Source organism: Meles meles, chromosome 4 (genome assembly GCF_922984935.1).
Source record: "Meles meles chromosome 4, mMelMel3.1 paternal haplotype, whole genome shotgun sequence".
Lineage (NCBI taxonomy): Eukaryota > Metazoa > Chordata > Mammalia > Carnivora > Mustelidae > Meles > Meles meles.
Genome location: NC_060069.1, coordinates 84,426,539 through 84,443,120, shown reverse-complemented (window position 1 = coordinate 84,443,120; position 16,582 = coordinate 84,426,539). Strand labels below are relative to the sequence as shown.

The 16,582-nt window shown below is 38.3% G+C and overlaps 1 protein-coding gene and 1 pseudogene across 18 annotated transcripts in view; one reads left to right on the top strand and one right to left on the bottom strand.

Moving 5' to 3' along the window:
* Positions 1–10,363, top strand: part of MBNL1 (muscleblind like splicing regulator 1) — a 203,227-nt gene extending 192,864 nt beyond the window's left edge. For 16 of the 18 annotated variants that reach the window (XM_046002500.1, XM_046002516.1, XM_046002515.1 and 13 more), the window contains 3 exons: positions 540–634; positions 3,617–3,691; positions 6,907–10,363. In XM_046002500.1, the coding sequence (XP_045858456.1) occupies positions 540–634; positions 3,617–3,673 (152 nt within the window). In that variant the 3' untranslated portion in view covers positions 3,674–3,691; positions 6,907–10,363. The remainder of the gene's footprint in view (positions 1–539; positions 635–3,616; positions 3,692–6,906) is intronic. The other 2 variants (XM_046002509.1, XM_046002508.1) reach the window with 1 other exon arrangement.
* Positions 10,364–12,332: 1,969 nt separating this feature from the next.
* LOC123940715 overlaps positions 12,333–16,582 on the bottom strand; it is a 28,605-nt pseudogene continuing 24,355 nt past the window's right edge.

The window sequence follows — 16,582 nt, the reverse complement described above, 5'->3', positions numbered from 1 at the left end:
TGACATGGACTCACATAAATGTTTTCTTTACACACAAGTTTCCTTTAGTCACCTTTGGTGGATTTTGATTGGACTATGAGTTCTGGTGTATAACAACAAAAAACAATCTATATCATAAAAGTAATATATTGTGTATTTCTATAATAATAAATAAGAAAATACATTCATTCAAACGGATAACTGTATAAGTGAAGTAAATACCTGTATTTTGACGTAGATTTTGAATGTCTGACTATGAACACTATATAAAATTCTTGTTTTTGACGTAGCAAATTAAGCCTGTTGTGTCAATTTTCTTGATTTGATGGTAACAAGCTTTTTTTCCCCTTTTTTTTCTCTTTCATCCCCCTTCCCCTTCTCTCCTTGGAATGTTGTCCTGCTTTGCGCTGTGATTGCATGTCACTCGCTGGTGATGATGTCCCGTCACATGGCTTATTGCTGTGATAAATACCATGCCCAATTATCTCCTCCATGTTGCCATGGTTTCCATATTGCTACACTCTTCTGTATGTTTGCTTATATGATTTTCCCTCCGAAAGTTCCCATGGTGCACGGTGCTACGCCAGCCACTGTGTCCGCAGCAACAACATCTGCCACAAGTGTTCCCTTCGCTGCAACAGCCACAGCCAACCAGGTTTGCTAATTTACAGCTTTGTTTCTTAAAAACCAACTCTGATAGGGCTCGATCCAACAGCCCTTACGCACCGGATTTCCCATTGAGGTCAGTGGGAATCGTGTGTACGTGAGGGCTGTGGTGGGTGCTTTAATAGCATGGGGTTTCAAAGATACCTCTTGTTGGCCTACACATTCTCTCTACGATGAGCAGCAGAATGCTTTTATGCCATTGATAAGTGCTCCAAAGTTGTCGCGGCTCCATTTCTAAAGCTACTAAAATGATATTTACACAAGCAATTCTCACTGGGTCTCAGTTGTGCAGGTGTTTTTGGCCGATCGATCAAAAATGCAGCTAATTTTAGGTGTTTATTAAAACAATTGGCATATACCATTTCTTGTGCTTGCCCAAATTCTTAATAAAAAGCAAAATGTTCAAATACGTTCTATATGCCACAAATGACCAGTCTTGTAAATAGAGTTTGTTACAAATTGATGAGGGTTTTGTTTGATAAGCAGGTTGTATATTCAAAATAAATTAAGTTGGCATCCAAGTTTTGATTCTCAGTGCTCTTGAGGAAAAATAAATACAAAAACAAAAACCCTATGCACTCTTATTTTTGTAATTAGCCAGCATAGATTTTGGAAAGTTACGAAGGGAAAAAGAAAAAAAAAAAAGACATCAAAGACGGTAAATTGAGTCATTCTGCGTTCCGTACAAGTTCAGGGAGTAACAATTTCACAGTTTACTCGTAAGTAAGTGGGATCTGTTTCAGAAATTTGAATTTTATGACCTATAAGAATGACTATATGAAAGAAAATGATTATTAAAATCTTCAAAGTTTTAAAAATGGACATCGATTCAGCCAGCATTCTCTGATCCTATTTTAAATTGTACTCTGGAAAATAATGGTCGAATCAAAGTCAGACTTAGGTAAAGTAGGCTTTGGCTTTAACTTATAGGTGTTTGTTATGAAAGCAAAGTTCAGTACAGTTGATAGCATGTGAAAAAATTTAGAGCCAAATCCAATTTTAGATCACCCACAGACTGTGGTTAAATGTAGCCAGATGAAGCAAAAGAACGAGCGTCAGATGGGAATCAACACATAACCCTTTGGGCAGAAAAGGCCAATTAAGTGCCATCTGAATTTGTAGCTAGGGCTGTGAGAAGTAGGCATCCTGCCCTCCCCAGGACGCCACGTCCTGTCGAAGAACTGTAAACTATTAGTGTAGCCATTATACCACTTTCAAAAGCAGCCTGCCAAAACTGGATGTATTTTAAAGTTTCAGACAGGCTTTAAACATTTCTTGGCAAAGAACCATTAGTTTTTCTGAAGCTTGTCAAAATAGCCCTGGATTTGTGCTAACACATCAGACTCATTTACAAGAATACTAGATTGTGCATATGTGGCATGTTAGTAAGTAATCCATGGCAGAAATTTCTTAATGGATTCAACACGATCCATTTATGGTGCAAATCGATGATGCCGAGCTCTGTGAGTTTACCATGGATGACGACAGAATTGCTGGTGTAAGCGGAACTATAGCCAAGCAAATTCCAACGTGCCCTGGGCCACCTGGGTTGTAGGGGGACACTTTACTTTTTGCATTGTGCTGTGACCATTTCATGCATAATCTTGGGTCTTCGTACTGTTTTACAACCAAAAGAAAGAAAAGGGAAATGGATATATATATACACACATATATTATATCTACATATACATACATATGTATATGCCTACAGTATATTAGCAATGCTGGAAATAGCTGATGCCACAAAATGCAGCCTGCATGCATGCAGAAGTTTATAGCTGGCCCTTCATCTGCATCGATTGGTGTTGAAGGTCCTTGGTCTGTTTCGACAGCCCCATCCTTGATGCTTCTACACTGTTGGGTGCAACATCCTGTCCTGCAGCAGCAGGAAAAATGGTATGAGAAGCTTCATTATGCTTGGAGCACATTTTCGTGCCATTTGCCGATGCCGTACAATTGTGTAAAGATGTCAGCTGAGAAATGGAAATAAAATAGAGACATATTAATTTACACTCCAGACTGTGGATTGCAATCTGTTGAATTAGTCTAGGACATCTAAATTGAGACAACAACGAAATGCCTTCATGGACGCGATGTCGCTCTTCTCCCACCAGCCTTGCGGAGATGGGATGAGCGCCATTTTGTAGACAAGAAGCTTTTAACCACAGAGTGATTAATTAAGTGCTTGGCTCAAGGTTCCACAGCCAAGAAATGGGTCCCCTCGGGTTAGAACCCGTGCTTTCGGTCCTCTGACTGCCTCTTGCACTGCCTGCTCCCGGGTTAGCGGCCACAGTTCTGGGTTGGAGGAGAATCAGGCTACAAATTGGAAGTTCATTGCTTTGGGGACCATTGTGATGAGGCACCTATTCTATATTGATTTCTTCCTGTATTTTCTCTCAACTTTCACTCTCGTGCCCATTTATAATACGATAAATTGTGCCATCAGGATTCAGAAATAGGTTCTGAAATGAACCTCGGCTCCTCTCGGGTTCCTTTGAAGTACTCCTTTAAAATTATTACCTGGTATTTTTAATTTGGAAAAAAAAAAGCTAGAAACCATAAGTAGAATGAAAATGAGAAATCGGTTGCACAAAAGTAGGCAAGGCATTTCCTACTTTGATTTCTGGATGACTCCCTATGTGAAACCACAGGTGTGTGTGTGTGTGTAGGCCAACAAAAAGGGCTTCTTTCAATTACTGCTGTGCATGAATTTTTGATAGTTTTACTTCTCTTACTTCCTAAAAACTGATAACATTTATAGACTAGTATTTAACACAAAGATTTTAAACAATGAGTTGCTACCTTGACGTTAAGTCTACATTAACTTACTGTTATGTTGGCCAGATAAGGACTGTCACCTCACAGCTGAATTTCACTTCTCTTAAAAAAAATTTAATATTAAAATGTTTTCATCTCTTGGTTGTTGGCTTGCTTGCATGGATCATTCATCAGATAATTTTTTGTTTGCTAGATACCCATAATATCTGCCGAACATCTGACTAGCCACAAGTATGTAACCCAGATGTAGAATTTTCATCACTAAACAGTAAGTTCATTATGTCATACATAGTGTGTATTTATTTGTAATGGTTTTTTAAGATAACCTTGGTATTATGTGCTTCAGAAAATTTTGCAAAATTTTTATGAGAAAATGTTTATATGTTTTATGTTATTTCAGTTATTTTTTTAAATTCAGTATCTTCATATGCTTAATTGAACACCTGCCTAGTGCCTGGCACAGTTTTCTAAGTAGAAGGTACAAACAAATTAAAGCTTAAATGAATGAATGAACTTTGGACACAGCGTATGTTTCAGTACTGAAGGTTTTGAGTGAAATAAGGAAGGTCTCACATTTTTATGTTAAATGGGTTATAAAGAATCTTAACATACACATTTAGAATACATATGTTAATATGTGAATATACATAATACTTAGGGAAAATAAAATTTGTTGATTAGATTGTTATTTTTCGTAAAATAAACACAGCATGAAGAAAGAAAAACATGACTTAAAACTAAATGGATGGTATCGATCAGGGTTTGGTAGACTTTTTCTGAAAAGCTCAGGTGGTAAATATCTGTGGCTGTGTGGGCCCTGTGGCTTCTGTTGCCACTCTCCTCTGTTGCCACTCTTCAGCTCCGCCCCACCCCCAGCCCCCAGCAGGAGAGCAGCCAGAGGTGATATGGAAATAGAGGGGTGAGTCTCTGTCCCAATCAAACTTTATTTACAGAGCTAGGTGGCAGGCCCAGTTTGGCTCCCAGGTAGCAGTTTGCTGAGCCCTGGTGTAGGTCATCATTTTTTTTTTAATATTTTTTTAATTTTTTTGCTAAATCCTAAAGGAGAACATGTACCCTCTTGACTCCATGCTTCACCATACACACACACACACACACACACACACACATGCACAGGGTTATTTGAATATAAAGTGTCGGACTTTATTTTTTTTTAAGATTCCATTTATTTATTTGAGAGAGAGAGAGCGAGAGCATAAACACGGCAGAAGGAGCAGAGGGAGAAGGAGAAGCAGGCTCCCTGCTTAGCAGGGAACCCCACGTGGCACTGGATCCCAGGACCTTGGGATCATGACCTGAGCCAAAGGCATACACTTAACTGACTGAGCCACCCAGGTGCCCAAGAGCTGGGCTTTAAATAGATATATACACACACAAAATCTAGGCATAGACATGCACATATCCAGATGAATTTCAGGTACTTCAAAGTGGTCACCTTAGAGGGTTGTATAATTCTGAAGATGTTGCCATTGCTCAAAAATAATCTGAAAGTCTTGTGATTTCCCTTCAAACACATTGACTGAGATACTTGTGAAAGGTGGCCAGTTTTCATCCTGAGAGGATCTGCTTCATTCAGAGTGCATGCATTCAAGCTATCATATATGCTCAGAATTTTTTTTTTTTTTTTTTTAAGATTTTATCTGTTCGACAGAGAGAGATCACAAGTAGGCAGAGAGGCAGGCAGAGAGAGGGGGAAGCAGGCTCCCTCCTGAGCAGAGAGCCTGATGCGGGGCTCGATCCCAGGACCCTGGGATCATGACCTGAGCCAAAGGCAGAGGCTTTACCCCACTGAGCCACCCAGGTGCCCCTCAGAATATTTTTGATACTTGAAAACAGCCACCACATTTAAAACAATCTGGTAATAAGATGGGTGATCCTTCTTGTTGTTTCCCTTCATGTATCTGTGCATGAACACATTTACAAATGATTTTTTTTGTGCTGCTCTGTGTTACCATGTGCTGCCATGTCAATGAGATCAGGATGAATAGACAATGAGATCAAGATGTAAATTTCAGCACACTATATTAAAATAAGAGAGGTTTGAACAAATTTCTCTTGGAGCAAAGATGAAGGAGCAGCTTTTTTCCAGCAGAGTCAGAAAACAAGTGAATCGGGGCGGTGACAGTTGCTGTAGAGAGAAGGGAGGCATGAGGGCCTTTCTGAAGAAGGGACAGTGTGTTGAGTGAGGAATTGGTGGTGGAGAAGCAGTTCTGAGGCCCTTGTGATCATAATCCATCACGATAAGTGGACAGAGATTGAGCCCAGGCAGGAGAAGAAGATAGACAAAATTTGAGAGCAGTCCAAGAAGTACTACCAGAGATATGCTGCCAGCATGAATTCAATTCTTAAAAATGATTTTTGTCTACTTCATAAGTTTTCTCAATAACCTGATAATAAATTGTCCTGAACAAGAGCCACATTTTTGAATAAGCAACGCTCATTACTTTGTAGTATGTAGGTTTGGAAGAACAGTTCTCCTTTTGACATGTTTAAAAAAAGAGGGACTTCAAACTTTTGTAATCAATTGGGTATGTTTCAAATGTATTATATGTAACTATGTTTAGTTCTAAGCAATAACCCAGGTTGAAAAAAATGATACCAAGTGGCCGTAAGTTCACCAAGTAGCAAACCAGTGGATTTGTCTGTCCTGAAGCTTCGACTCTTAATGTTGTGTTTATTTATCAAGTGATTGCTTATTTTCATGAGTAGTCGTAATATTAAACTGGTCATTGAGTGTAGCAAAATGGTGACTTCCTTCATTTGCACGATTGTATTCTAAAGCATACCTTTACTATGTAAACATCCTCTGATGAGAACAAAGATCATGTAAAAACTGGAACTGTTAATTCACAAGTACGTGGTCCTATCTCTTCCACCTTCATTTGTCAGGAGCACAAGAGATTCCCCCCCCCCCCGACTTTAGCGGGGAAAAATCCCAAACTTTAAATTATCCAAAACAGTTATTTAAAGTATCATTTCTACCCCCCCCCACCATACACTGTGCTAATCAAGCACCCAAACAGGATGAGCCATGTTTAACAGGACTTAGTGTTGCATGGATTTTCATTTTGTAGGGCCAGGTGATGACTCTTGAAACCTATTAAACCATAAAAGAGATGAATTAAAGAGAGCTTAAATTCTGCGCCCCAATGACTGCGCTCCAAAAGAGCTCGACGACGTTCTGCCTCTTGATTCTCCAAATATCTTTTATACTTTTAACTCCATACTGGGTAATATTCCAGCAGAACCCATGATTTTATTAAGCTGTGCATGTCCTGTTACTCTCATAGAGGTGTGAATTTAGGTCCACTTGTACTTGTGAGGGGTTTTTTGTTTTTATATGAAGATAGAACAACATACGTGTATTTACCCTTGAAATCCAGAAACATAATTTTCATATTCGGTATGTATTGGCGACTGTTTTGCTGTCTGGTTTAACAAAGCTTATCTCTTTTTCCCTTGTAGATCATACTAAAGAGGAAAGGACAGTGTGCTTGGTTAGAGTAAAGGACGAGGTCATTAGCCATATTGTATATACCGTCAAGCAACACACACAAAACCCCTCAGCCACAAGACAGCCACATTTTGCATGTTAACCAGAAGAAAAGACAACATGGAAATCCACTGCACACTGTTGCCTATACACTTTGTACATTTAATTGATATTTGTGCTGAGGTGATATTCCTGTCTAAAAGAACAACATCGTCTTTCTTTTCTAGCACAGAGTTATGCATTAAGATATGCATACCTAATTAGTTTCCTATATATTCATGCCATCTGGAAAAGACAGACTATGGTGTAACCATGATTCTCTTATGTATTGGTACGTCTGTAGACCAAGATATAATTTTTTAAAAAATAAGTTTATTTCTTTCAAGGTTTACAAATAACAAAGGTGCACCTTGTATTTAAAATTGCCATTATAGACGAGAGTGTGCATGCACAGTCATTTTTGTTTAAGAGTAATATTTTTAATGTAATAGATTTTAAGATGTGGTGAGGGAGGGATCTGACAGAGATGAATGTGCCAAGCAAAACCACAACTGTGTATCTTTTAAAGCACATCATGGCTTTAAGTACCATGTTGTTAAGGATTCTCATGAAGTGCCATAGACTGTACATCAAATTAGAGTATTATTTCTTCAGTGTTATTGTTTTCAGAGCCACATTTTGTTGCTTATTTGCTAGTACTAATCAGTCAAAGGGCACCGTTCTTTTTTTTTTTTCTTTCTTTTTCTTTTTTTTTTTTTTTGGAAACCAAAGCTGTCTCAGAAATGGCCAATTTAACTCTACAGTAACAATAGACAGCACAACACAAACTCTCTCGATACAGATAAACTCACACATACTGGAGATATATATAATAGATATATATATATAAAATTATTTTAATGCATTGTCGTGTAATATTTATGCATACTATACTGTATAACATGTTATTCAAAAGGGATATGCCATTTCTGAGACACGATAACAAAAAAAATGTTTGAGGAAATTATTTTGCTTCTATTTATAGCTCTGTCAAAAGTCAAAAGACTATAAATGCTTTGCAAAAATGGTTTCACATTTGCTTAAATGCTTCATCACAGTCACATTTAAAATAGTGACTCTAAACAAAGAAGAAAGCAGCACTGTCATCAGATGCATGATAAACCAAAATATGAAAATGGGAAATGTTTAATTAACCTAGTAATTGGGTGGGTTAAGTACATGGGTGAATTTTATATGTGATTTGTTTTGTTTTGTTTTGTTTTGTTCAGATTAACTGCTTATAGCCTTAGAAAGCCTTTTACAAAATTAAAAAAAAATAGATGTGCATTCAGTTTTTAAGAATGGATTCATCCAAAGGAATTCCTTTTTTTGTGGTTTGGATGTTGCAGCTAGCAAAGGATATTTTTGCTCTGTTCAGCAGTTCTAAAAATTGCTGAAGTAGGGGCTAGGTCACTGGTAGTTATAGTATGGAATGGGAGAAGTGAAAGTTCGGTTATAGAACTTTCCATACTTCCAAGTTTACTGCAAGTTTTTATGCTTGAGAGAGATGCTTTCTAATATAAGACTGATGTGTTGATTTTACTGATTGTACTGTACATCTATTAAAGCCTTAGATTATTACATTACGGGTTGGAACCCATACCAATGTAATTTCAATCATGTTAAGAGAGTAATGGTGACTTCACATGTTATTGTAGTTAGTTACATTATAGAATACTACTTATTTTTCTTGTTAAAATGTAGTTTTTCATTTCCTACATTTATTAGATTTCATTTTCTATTAACAATTGAATACCATTTCAGTTTATAGACTATTGTTTTATTAGATTTTACCGATGAATTTTTCAAAATACAAAAAAAATTAAAGTAGTTTTTCCTTCATAACATACTCAGTTTTGAATTACATGTAGTGTCATACGAATATTCGTATTATTGTTAACTAAATGATTTATATTTTACTGATTTAATATTAAAGTGTAAGAATGTCAGTCATTGTTAGTTCTTGTCTAGTTTTCATTAAAAGAACAAAGATCTTTTATATGGATATCTTATAAATATATAATCATTGCTAAGTAAGAAGTTAAGTTGTTGCTATCGCAACAATCCTGGCAGACAATTGAGTAATATTTTGATGATTTATTTTGTTTGTAATTAGTTATTATAAGAAGATCTAGATCCTAGATATTAGAATAAAATTTATTTTCTACTGTATCCATTTCAAATGTTAAAGTATTGTTTAATATTTTTGAAATCCCTGAATATCAGGCCTTGTTATAAATAAGCTGCATAATCAATAAATAGAACAAGGGACTTTTTGTTGATAATCCAAATACTCAAAGTTTACGTAATGAGAATTATAGCGTGTGTGCAAACTCTTGAGGGTTGATTATGCTGCAATTTAGCATGTTGGAACGTCTAGAGAGAAGGTTGACTTTTTGCACTTCTGTATATAGTCAAAAGAGAGAAACCTGTATAATAGTAAGATCTTATTTTGAATAAAAACGTCTATAATTACAAGGAGTTTTGTTAAGGCTAATAAAATGACAGACTGAGCAAAATTGCTTGCAAAAGTGGCACAGAGTTAGCACTCCATACCCCTTCAAACATGTTGCTTTGCTTTATTGTGGACAGCTTGTAGTTTGCCAGGATTTTTTCAGCTGGAAAGATATGCCATCCTTCCGAGATCTCATGACTGACAAAAACTCCATTGGGCCAAATCTGCCTGAAGATCATTACCAAAAATAGCAGGTACTTCAACCATTAAGGTGAAATCATGGATCAGATATTCCGTACATTTTTCGAAACTACTGCATGTTTAAAACTTTCAACGAAAAAAACAAAAACAAAAAAAAAAAAAAAGAACTATACTAAGGACATATATGATACAAATCAGTTTCTGCCAATTTCAGTGGTTTATTGTTCACAAAAAAAAATCTTCAAAACAAGTATTGACTTTCACAAAATTTAAACCATAAGCAGGCAAACCAAACAGCACACCGTAGCTATAGTTGTTATGTGATTGTTTTTTAATTGCCGTAGGATCCTGTTCTTTCAGCAGGTGAAAAAAAACAAAACACAGTTCAAACTTCACGGTTTTAATTTTCAACTCAGAAGCACTCAAAAAAGCAAATGTAGTAATTAACGGGCACTTGTTTCATGAATTTGTGTATCCAGCCTTCGTTCCAGCTGGCTATCACGTTGCACTTACCAGCAACCCTCCCACTTTCATCTGCTGAAAGGACAGATGTGCTTGGTTTTACTATTATGTAATCACAACTTACTTTCTGCTTGTAGTTGCTTAAAATTATGTATTTTGTCTTGGGCTGCAATTTGTTTTATGCTTATTTTATTATTACTGCAGTAGTTGACTTTGCTGTATGGAAAAATAAAGTGAAATTGCCCTAATAAAACTTCTCTTTCTTAAGTATATTTGCGTACCTGAGACTGAAGAGTAAATTATTTTTGCGCCTTTCAAGCACTCAGGCCTGTCTGTCTTCAGGAACGTGTTGATATGAAAATTCATCATTGATTTTAACAGATCGCGAGGAAGGCGTTCGCTGTTTTTCTCAGTAACTGCCCTTCAGTGCCAGGAGTGAGAATCGGAATTGTGACGTGTTGCCCAGTATTTTCTGAAAAATCTTGCCCTCTCCTCCCCTGACACTTTTAAGTACTGGCTGGTATTATTTTGAGTGTAGGGGAGGGAAACCTTAAGGAGAAAAAATTCTCTCTTATCAATTCCAGAGTACTGTGTTTCTATTAAAGAATTTTTTTTAAATTTTTTTTTTGGTCTGACTTCCCCAGGAGACTAACACCAGAAAATCAGGCAATCTAAGAGAATACTTCAGTAATGAAATAGTAATTGATTCAGGGGGATAAAAGCGGTTACACACATACAGCTGAGCCAGACCATGCCATAACTCCTGTGTGTGTGTATGTGAATTTTCTAAACAATGAATTAAAAATTTGGAGTGAGGGTTATCCCATTCACAAAAATGTGGAACTGATTAAATGTCAAGCGGTTTAAGTTCTCTTGATCTGTCAGAACAACATCCCATCCCATATCTGGTATCCCATATAGCTTTACATTTTGCAATTTCCACTAATAGCCAGTGAAAGCCAGAGTTCCCATGTGAAGAAATTTGCTCATTTGTTCCTTTAGTGTTGTTCTATGTGATTTCCTTTTCATATTTGGCTAAAGACTGCGAATTCTCTGGTGTAGATCAGTGGTGTTGTTTTTTTCTAAAAGTAAGATATTACTTATAATTAATACAATTCTGTTACTGTTTGAATTCTGTAGAACATTTCTGTTATGAGATGTAGAACATCTCAGTGGACCCAACTCTCCGGGTGCCACTTATCAAAAATAGAGTAGGTGTCCTGGAGATGAGTGTCTAAAGCAGGAGTTTGTAAACTTGAAGAACATCAAAATATCCGACTCTCTCCAATTAGTCACAGTATTTTGGGTATCTTTTAATGGAGAAAGAATGACAGTAGTGAACAGCAATTGTAACATTTTCCGTACTTTAAATGATGCTGTATTTTATTAATCACAGCAGAAAAATGGTGTTTCAGATACACTCCAGGCAACACTTGAAGTTCAGGAGGAGCTATTACTACGGGGACCACTAGGGGTCCTCAGCTCACAAGACGGGACCCTGTCTTAGCCTGCCTTCCTTTCTTCTTTCTTATCTGAGGAGCAAAGTCATTTGCTAGAGCTGTTCTTTCATTACAGACCCTTGACCCTCACAGAGTTTACACTTTGGAATTACCCTGGAGGCCAGTGACATGGAGCAATCTATAATGTCACTGAGGCGCACTTTGAACAGTAGCTTCCGTCACACAGGAAATAGTCACTTAACGGGTGAGCAAACCTGTGGGGCACTTAGCACCAAGATTTTGTAATTTTTTCTACCTGCTTTCACTCCATTCTCTAATGAGCCTGAGGCAGTCACTTTAAATATTTGAGGTACTCTTACGTTTTGGAGAAAATAGGGTGTTGTAATGTCACTCAAGGATTTGGAAACTATTGAAAGCCTAGGAGGTATCTGCTTTAAAAGTTTAAAGTCTACTGTACAAACATCACAGAGGGGTCCAAAAATGTGAAGCTGATTAAATGTCCAGCGATTTAAGTTCTCTTGATCTGTCAGAACAACAGAGGGCCTCACTGAAATGGCTTTAAAGTGGCGCTGTGCCTTTTGCTGGCACTGGCCCAGCCTCCAGCTCTGCATTGTTGCCATGGTTGGTCCCAACCATCCCTAGAGGGGGCCTGGGCCCCAGCAGTGCTTGGGGTGGGTGGTAAATCCGCAGCTTCCTTCAGACTGTGGCTGGGTGAGGCCATGCTGCGAGACAGCTTCCCCTCCAAACCTCTTAGGAGTTGGACTGTAGGTTTCTCCTAGGGTCATGGGTGCTCTGAATCCCAGAACAAAATCCCGATGTGTGCCAGGCCTGAGCAGGGCCTGGGGCTCTGGATCTCTCCTTGTCCCAAGCCCGACTGCCATGCATCCTCAGAGTCATCGACACTTGTCCGCTTAGAATGGCGCACAGTACACCGGTCTGGAGGAAACTGTACGCCTCTTGCCTGAAGTCCTATAGTGAGAGTAGCAAAGCTAAGCAGAAACCCTAGCTCCCTCCCCTCTCCCCGCACCCCGCTTGAAGTCCCATCATGTAACATGACTTCCGGTTCAGGATGAAAGAGGAACCTGCAGCCTGCCGCAGAAGCTGAGCAAAAGAAGCCGCAGTAATTGGTGTCTAAATATCAGTCAAAATCCCGGCCCTGAATGGGGTCTCAGGAAGAGGAGGAAGAACCTCAGTGTATGCTCCACTTTGCTCGACCCCTGGGTCCCTTTTTCTCACAAGTCCAACCAATTCCCAGATGTGGACTTCGGTGGGCTCTAAGGATAATTATAAGTAGCAACATCTGGGGGCGGGAGGAGGTTAAGGAATTGGGGCACAAGCTTTTGCGTGGTAAAGCTAGGTATTACCCAGGGAGACCATGTCACAGATGCTGGTAGTGAACAAACAGCATAGGAATAGAGCGTAACCTCCTAAAATGACTTTTTAAGACACATGTTTACAATCTCCTCAAATTCATAAAAATCAAAGCTTTGCATTAGAAATGGCACTAAAGCCCCCGGGGGAGGGGGGCTCTGAAGGGCTCTGGAACCAGACCACCTGATTCATCTCTCCACTTTTCAACACTTTGCATTCCTTTAGCTGTGACTCAGTGCATCCTTACTAAAACAGAAATCGTAACAGGAATATTTACCTTGCACTTGCAGGATCTTCAAGTGGTTCCCAGACTCTGCTGCAGTCTGGAATTATCTGGCAGATCTTTACAAGTATTGATGCTGGGTCCCACCCCTAGACCTTCTGACTTCATTGCTATGGAGGCAACTCCCGGGTTAATATACATAAAGTGCTTAGAACAGTGCCCGACATACAGCAAGCACTTGGTACGTGTTACCTATGACTGCTGTTTTATTCTGTTAGGTCCCCCCAAAACTGGGTACCCCAATAATGGGTCCGTGATTAAAGGAGCGAGACTGATATAAGGCGAAAGTCAAGCAAAGCTTTATTTCACGCCAAGCATCAAGAATCTAACCGAACGTTCAGGGCCGCACCCGTTACAAGAGAGGGCGACCCTTCTCTGTTTCACAGACTAGCTTTTAAGGGCAAAGGCCATGCGGTTGGGCCTGGCCACACACAGGTGGCCAACGAAAATGTAACACACACAGGAAACTCCTCAGTGATGCTAGGTGACCAATTGAATTACAATTTACCCTAGTAGACGTTAGAACCAGCCTATTACACCTTGATTAGGATTGGCGCCAAAAAGGCTCCCAGAGGGCGGGGGTCCCTACTCCTTGGTAACCAGGGAGACAGTATGCAAACCCCCACTGATCAGATGTCTCCACCTGGCCTGAAGCACCCTGGTATCTGGGCTTTGTTACCTGGAGCTGGTTTCCGGGACTTGTTTCCAAGTAAATCCCCTGGGGGAAGGGGGGGGCAGGGACAGTTTCTAAATAGGTCCTTACAATTCTTAGCCATTTTGTAGATTATTCCACAAGATCTTTAACTTGCAGTCCTAGTTCTTAGGTTATGCTTCCCTTTGCAAGAAGCCTGAGGCCATATGCTGTTATCTATTTGTGTTATCTATAGTTCTGGCTTCTGTTAAGTAGTGAAACTTTATCTTCTAATTTACCACAGCTCCTGCTCATTGCTGCACTGGCAGTGAACAGTTCAAAAATAGAATTAAGTACTTTTTGACTCATTCTAAAAGTTTGTACTTCATTTTCCAGCATGATATGACCATAGAGCCTACCAAAGCCATGTCAGTTTGAAAACAATAGTTCAGATATAGCAAGGCTTAATTAATTTGAGTTGTCTTGTATTTAAATTGTGCTTCAGTGCCAATAAAAGAATGGATTAATTAATAATCATAAAAATCTGCCTTTAAGCAATGCATTTAAAATGTTTATTATATTGATCAACATAATCTTCCCATATCATATTTTATCATAGGGTTATTTTAGATGCTTAAAAGTAGCACTGACTCAGCTGTATACACACTATAGTTAGAATCAAACTATGTTCCGGGCACTGTGCTAGGCTCTGAGATAGAAGATTGAATGGCAACAAGCTCACAGTGTAATGACTAAAATAAGATCTATAGAATACTGAATACACACAGATTTTTTATTTCCCACCTCCCACAACTGTCTCAAGCCCACTAACTGTATCACAAAGTAATTTAAAATAACATTAAATGAAAATTACTCTCCTTTTGAGTGCAAAAATCTGACTACCTCTCTGGTTACCCAACACATTTTATCCTTAAGATGTAATCTGAATATTGAAATATTTATGTATGATTAAGTATGTTAATTCCAACAGTTTTTATAATGGCAAACTCAAGAACAGTCTTGGTTTCAGTAGAAAATGACTAAGCAAATTATCACAGAGTGTTATGTATTTAAAAAACATTTTCAAAAATGATGTAATTACATGGGAAAGTAATTTTAGTGGTGGGATTATAGAAGGCTTTATAAATCTTCTGGGTTTTAGAACTTCTAATTGTTTTTAGTAAACGTGTTGCTTTTTACTTAAATCACTTTTGATACATTTCCTTTATTTTTTACTTTGAATCATTTACATTGTTTCTTAGACCATCCACCCACTTAAGTGACTCAGTTTGCCGGATCCAGAACAATAATATATCTTACAAAACATACAAAACATACAAAACTTTACCTACTATTGTTAGTTGAGAATTATGTAAAGTATCTTGCCAACTCAGTAAAATATGTATGTTGTTTTAGGGAAGAATAGTAAAAGGGTATTAATAAAACCTCTCAGTATAATCTTTGATCACAATTCTCTAAAACTGTAATTGGTTTCTGTGATTTCATCATCCTGATTTACATTCTATTTATACCACAACTTTCTGTTTTAAATCAATCAAATCAATAAATACCTATTTATTTAGGTAGTTATCTCCTCACCTTCCTGCCCTCCAAAAGATACTTCAGTTCATCAACATTGGTGAATATAAATTACAATTTTATTGAAAAGGACAACTGTCTTTGGAAAAGTTGGAAGACAGGAACTTTCCGGAAAATCTGCTAACAGGGTAACCACATTATTAACCAGGGAGTGGAAGACAAGGTGCCGCTCTCCAGGGAGGTGGCATCTGAGCAGACCTGAATGAAGTAAAGAAGGTTTAACATGACCTTGGAGGCATACCTTTTCCAGACATCTTTCCTGCTGAATGCTGACTCATCTTTTCTGCTCCAGGAAATCCCACTGCATCTAGAAGCATGCTCCTGGCATGCTCCTTTTTTGCTCCTGGCATCACCAAGGGGACATTCGTTATTCCTTGCTCTATTTTCTCAGGGCTTATTGCTTTTGCATCTGCTTTCGTACTTCTTTTATTCTTCCTGACATTACAAGTTTATTATTTATGAATCTGAATCTCCCCAAAGAAGATTTACGAATCTTCTCCTCCTCTCTTCCCAGGAGGGAGGAACCAGGTTTCCTCATCTCCGAAGGGCACTCAGGGCTTAGCACCAAGTTTTGTATTTAGTAGCCACTGGCCGAATGTTTGAATTTTAATTCAGTCTATCTCCTAGCTTCAACTGAACATGCAGATCAGGAACATTCTCTTGAACTCCGCTTTTCAGGCAGTGAAAATAATGTGACCACCGAAAATCTAGAAAGATTGATCAGAATCTCAAGGTCTTTCATTTTTTGAAAAATAGTCCAGAGAAAAGAACTGGTGTTTCCAATCCCACACCCCACTCTGAACCTCCTTCACCATATGACTGACTAGAGTAATTTAGAATGTGTTGAATTAAACTTCCCTCCCTTCTTGAATAAAAACTGTGATTACTGAGCTCATTATCTATGGAGAAGAGAATGTAGGCAGGGATATTCTTGTATGTGTGATATACCTTATGAACATATTCTTCTAAGAAGTCTGTGGCGAGAGAAGAAACCTTTACAATATTTTTGCATACTTTAAAAGATTTCTAAGTCTGGGAGTGAGAGCCTATTGCCTTGCATGCGAATGTCTTTCCCTATCATCTGCGGAACGTTTTTTATTTATATATTCCTTTCCTAGGCACCTCAAGCCTGTGTTAATTAACATCA